The sequence below is a fragment of the Liolophura sinensis genome, chromosome 2, assembly GCF_032854445.1.
Source record: "Liolophura sinensis isolate JHLJ2023 chromosome 2, CUHK_Ljap_v2, whole genome shotgun sequence".
Lineage (NCBI taxonomy): Eukaryota > Metazoa > Mollusca > Polyplacophora > Chitonida > Chitonidae > Liolophura > Liolophura sinensis.
In genome coordinates, this window is record NC_088296.1 from 20,001,906 (window position 1) to 20,007,905 (window position 6,000).

The 6,000-nt window shown below is 38.4% G+C and overlaps 1 protein-coding gene across 1 annotated transcript in view; it reads right to left on the reverse strand.

The window, feature by feature from the left end:
* The window catches only part of LOC135462566 (calcitonin receptor-like), a 161,967-nt gene extending 158,874 nt beyond the window's left edge, over positions 1-3,093 (reverse strand). The window contains exon 1 of the mRNA XM_064739790.1: positions 2,994-3,093. Coding sequence (XP_064595860.1) covers positions 2,994-3,050 — 57 coding nt within the window. The 5' untranslated portion in view covers positions 3,051-3,093. The remainder of the gene's footprint in view (positions 1-2,993) is intronic.
* Positions 3,094-6,000: the final 2,907 nt, after the last annotated feature.

Below are 6,000 nucleotides of genomic sequence, written 5' to 3' on the forward strand. Positions count from 1 at the left end.
TACAATCATGATTAGAAAAATCAAACCTCGATGAAACACAACCATGCTTTGAGTGCATTATTGTAACACTTGTTTATTCGTTTTGATTTTTTTAAAAATGCATCTCCACATACATTTGAAGGAGCTGATAACAAAAGAAGAAAAACGACTTGACCGCTGTGCTCTAGCTGTGCAATGTATGCATAACTCGTTACCAGTTTACCCACAAAGCGTCACTTCAAAGGTAGCTTGTGGAGGGTTGTGGGTTTTCACCCCTGGTTTCCTTTAATTATAATGCTAGCCACCGTGGTATAAATAAAATATTCGTAAAACACTAATCAAATAAATCAAATGAAATTAAATCATTGCAAACACACGTGTAAACATCGGATTACACAACTTAGACGTTCATTACTTCATGCAGCAAATGATTCACAGTCTTCGATTCACTGCTAATAGGTCTATTATATCAGAAAGAAACTGGGTGAAAGTCAAAAAGAACTTTTTGCTTTACAGCGCAATGATAATTGTATGAGCATGACTGCTTGACCAAGGCCATCACACTTGAATGCTTTCATTTTAATCTACATAGTAATGATCGGATCGACTAAGAGTTACAGAAACATAACCTATCACTTGTACTGGTTTGAAAATCATTGCTCCACTTACTTTTCAAAACACTAACGCTAAGCACAAAGCATTCAGAAACATATTCAGCCTGGATATCGCGCATTTGAGTGTACATGTAGTAGTTTGCGACTGCTTTGTAGAACGAGTACAAGGAATTGAAGTGCGAGCAACTGTCTGCTCCACTGTGCGCCGGTACACTTTACACCTCACGTAAATTTCTTTCCCATAAAGCTGTCCGTCAGCTCTGGGAGTTGTATGAAGATGTCAACAGAGAAATAGCTTCTCTGAAGGAGATGAACTAAGACCGACAACAAACGTATTCAACAATTCCCTGCCTAGCAACTCATTAACTCTGCTAAGACTGGCGTTTCTGTAAGACACAGCAGGGTAAGGGGGGTGAATATGGGTGGTTAGTGGCTGAGACGCTCGTACAGGAGCATAACAAACAGGTTGGTTGTTTGGATGCCTGGGGCATGCTGGCAAATAAACACTGGGTGGGTCCTACACATATCCAAACACGAGAGGAAGGGCCTACTGCATGTTAACTTTCATTGCCATCTCAATGTCGGTAAAATGTCGTCAAACACGCGCCAAAGGAAACACACAATTCTTGTTTCTTGTGTATCCTCTACACATGTGTACGCATAGGTACATATAGGTGTATCGCGTATCTAATCTATGTCCTGCTTACAAAGTAAAAGGTTACGTAGCACAAGTGTTCTCACCACCAACATAGAAAAGATTATATGATAATTGCTGGAAACACAGACTAGTAGCACAGACGGATAAATAAGCGAAGAGACGACAGAATATGGAATCTGGTACGATGCCAATCTTCAGTATATTCTAGCTGAAACCCTTCTTTAGATTTTTTACTTTGGTAGGTCTAGTCACAATGCAAATATTAAATCACATGTACAGATTTTGATATACAACACCAAGGAACTGTGAAGTCCTTGTGTGCACTGAATCCAGGAGAATGATTTACAAAGGGTCATCTCTTTTCACTCCAAAAACACAATTGGCGGGGGGGTGGGGGGGGGGGGGGTAATGCTTTTCATAAAACATACCTTTTGAAGCTGAAGTTTATACGTTTTCAGTAAGATGACATTTCAGTGACAATGAACAGATTAGCTTGTGAATAACATTTCAAGTCATTTACGTGCATGACTAATATAGGGTTATAGTTGGGATTAAATGGATGTTGTAACAAGCTTAGTTTCTGGTGGGAGTGGCACAATGTGAAAATCTAGTCCGTCACTAGGGTAACTGTTCAAACGGTTTTATAATTTGCTCTCTTGGCTAATATATTACTGTTTTTGTACAGACGCAAAGAGGCATAGTTTACCAGAGCTACAGCGCGACACCAAAGAATGATGTGCCTTTGCGCAGCTTGGGACCAACATTTGTGGGCGGAAATGTCAAACAGTCCCAGCCCATTAATAATCACAAAGAAACCTCTGTGGCAATTGCCTGACGTCTGTAGTGAATGTAACTGTAGTTTCACAGACATGAATCGATATATTGATACACTAATTGCAATAAAGTTGATCTCCCCTGGATTACAGTCCGTTGACTGTTGCCATACGCCCGGAAATATCTAAATCTTCTACATTTTAGATTGTTTTAAGCTTGACCACACTACAAGCACCAAAAGTAACAAATCCTGCTTATTTCTCATTTCGTTGCATTCAGGAGAATTGTGTCTCTCATCTGAAACTAGCTCAGCAAGAATAGCAACTTTGAACACATATCTCCATTTTACAAAGTTCAGTTTAATACAGACCAACTGAAAGCAGAGTGTACAACGTACATTATATTTCCTGAAACTTTAGTTGAGACGTGTTTAATCATAAAACGATAAGACATGGCACATGTCTTGGTGCTTTTCGAAATGTAGGGGTTTATTCATGCAGACATAGAAAATCGATTAACTCAATAAGTCATGTCAGCTAAGAGCGAAAAAGAACAAAAATGTCGTACAGCAGGAATATGAACAAACTCATGCAGCAATGATTGCCACTTTTCCTCCATTCTCACGGGTAAAATTTATTAATTACGGCGTCATCCCTTCCTCTAGTGAGGTCAAACTGAATCAAAGCCACCCTCGGAATTAAACCAGCTTAACTTTTCCCTTGAGAACGGGGTGTAAGATTCTGCGATCTCGCTCAGAATCCAAGATGTCTGTCGCACAAGACAGAGACATTAGTCATATCTTATATGCATACACGTCCACGACACGAACAAAGGTAAAAGTACCATTTAAATGTGCAAAGAATATTATTCAAGCACACGATATACTCTTATACCAATTTTGAAGGGTTCGTTGCTTATAACCATAGGTATCACATAAAATATACTTAAAAAATGTAGCAAGCTCTTACCTTGTTCAGAAAAATAGATTTCCCCCTTTCACCTAAGGTCGCACAAGTAGTTGCCATAAAGTTTAGCTACCGGTAGTACACAAAATCTCTTTCATGTATGTACTAAGATCCTGGTGCAGAAACACGCATGTCAAAACATCACGCCATAGAGGCATTCCCGATATGCCTGAGAAAGAAAAATGGTACTAGACTTCTCCGCAGACAGAGGTTATCTTACTACGACGTAAACTGTCAGGCTTGCACGTATCACACGTAATTGAGTGATTGGGTGAGCTGTCCGTGGGCCTCGAGTTAAAACCATGTGGTTGCCACCCATTGACTAAACTGCTTATGACTGACGTTTTGAAGAACAAGCGTGGAACCATAGCAGCAGGTATAGAGGCATACCTATGATATATATCATGTGTATAAGCTGTATCTGTCAGCGAACAACAGTGATATATGGAAGAGGGAACTGACCAGACGTAAATCGCTTGCCTGAAGATTTCCTGTTAGTGTGATGCGTATTCACTCTGCATGCGCTGCACTACCTTTATTCCTATAACATCCTTACGAAAACGGACATGAATATTAGCTGTGTTGATGTTACATGGAAGCTATACCGTGAATATACATTGCCCTTCATATTTTGAATTTTGAACACACAATTTGGATTTTTAGCTTCTTTCTCCCGTCCTTGGGACTTGGTTTACCTAACAAGAACTGATGGTACAATGGGCCTATTCCAGAGAGGCCAGTTTAGACTTAAGTCAGAGTTTGAAAGATGATTATAAAGATTATTTCCAAGATTTTTAAATTAAAATTTTAACCACCTCATCAATGTTATGTGTGAAAATTTCAACTTCTAAAACCAAAAACTAATGATTGTTACAACGTTTTAGATTTTGACTTAAGTCAGAAATGTTTTAGTGGAATTGGTTCAATGTACAATCAAGAATAGCCTATGGGTTAAGTAGCGCAGCTATATACACTACAGACTTAAAATATATCATACTTGTGATATCACACTATCATTTGACTCTACGGTATCGCCACACCCCAGCAGTACGTGGGAAGGTCTGCCAGCAATCTGCGGATGGTCGTGGGTTTCCCCTGGCCCTGATCGGTTTCCTCTCACCATAATTCTGGTCGCCGTCGTATAAATGAAATATTCTGGAGTACGGCTTAAAACAGCAGTCAAATAAATCAAATAAATAAAATATCGGCACATTTTTCTGTTGACAGCTGCGGACATTTGGCGACTTTTACAAATCAATGTTCTTGTTATTATTTTTACTATAATATTAAAGATTAATCATGCGAACGTGGAGAGGCTATGTTCGCTAGCGGCTTCCATATTTTCGAATGCACTAGGATAATTAACACTTCAGACAGTGACAAGGTAAAAATTTAGTGAATGGCGGAGGTTAAGAACAAGGAGCTGGATAAATGCTTCCTTGTCAGTATATAGAGATTCCTTAAGCTTGCTAGTGTCAAAAATGATTCTATGAAACTACGGCTTGACGCCATAAAGTGGGCGGGACCTGTCAGAATGGTAAATGAGCTGTCTAATTTAGTTGGGAATGAAAAGAGGATAGAGAGGCCAGTAGTTTGCCTGCTTCTTATAAAGCACGTGCAGAGGCAAAGTGCTAAAGTCTCGTGTCCAGCGGCTTTCCAGAGGAAAACAAACATTCATACCACACGTAGAATAGGCTTACTCCGGAAAGATATTAATTATTGTTCTTTTTTTTCGGTTCATTCTTTTAATGTTTCAATGCACTGTTTCCAGAGGCAAACGAACATATCACACCTAGGGTAGGCCGCCTCGGAAAGACGTTAACTGTTCCTGTTTTTTTTCTTTTTTTAGACGCTCTGGTTTTCATGCATCTTAAGAATCATATAAAGCAAACTATTTTGGCATAAGTTGATAGTAACTACATGCGCCGTGGATGTTTATATGTACACATGAGGTTTTACGTCGTACTTAACCATTATTCAGGTATATTACGACGAGGAGTCATTAGGTGTGTGTGTATACACTGTGTCTTCTTGTGAAAGGGGCGAGTCCATACTGCCAAAGTGCTGCTGCCACTGAAGCATCATGCCGAAGACACCATGGAGACATGACACACCGCCAAGTTACATTATACTGATACCGTACCAACGAGTATTGTTTCCGTGCACTAACCAAGCGATGCACCAACAAGTACCATTTTAAAAAAATCTTTTGTATCACCTGACCCAGGTCCGACTATTGGCGGACACCCTAACCATTATACACTCAAAAAAATCAATCTGTTAATTTTAACAGAAAGCATGTTGTCTGAGTGATGCTAGAATGAATTCTTCTACTGCGATAGATTATTCTGTTAAATATAACACAACTATTCTATTAATTCGAAGTTAAGATTCTATTAGACTAACTGGATGTTATTTTGAATATGACAAAATATTTTCTTATAATAACTGAATATATTCTTTTACGTTGAATATGACATAATATTTTGTTATAATAACTGAATATATTCTTTTACGTTGAATATGACATAATATTTTGTTATAATAACTGAATATATTCTTTTACGTTGAATATGACAATATTTTCTTATAATAACTCATTACATTTCAGCATCACTCAGATAACAGACTTTCTGTTAAAAATAACGGATTAATTTTTTGAGAGTATAAGCCACGGTAAAGGTCGTAACTGCCATGGTAAAACGTCTTACAGGCATGTGTTGCTATGACAAATTACTAGCTTGCTCTAGCTATCCATTATACAGTGTCAAGCTTTCAGTGAGCTATATGCACTTTACTGTCATCCGCGTTTGAGCTTGCTGTTTCTTACCTCGATGTGCATTCCGTAAATGGATCAAATGTGATCTGGTACCGGGATCACGAAGCGATCACAGACTTAAGTCAAAATTTTAATCATTAAATTTGGTGTGATCCTTTCCGTTATTTTAGCTGAAATTTGTTTTACAATAACTTACACAGAATTTGAAATTGACAAGCAATATTTTGATCT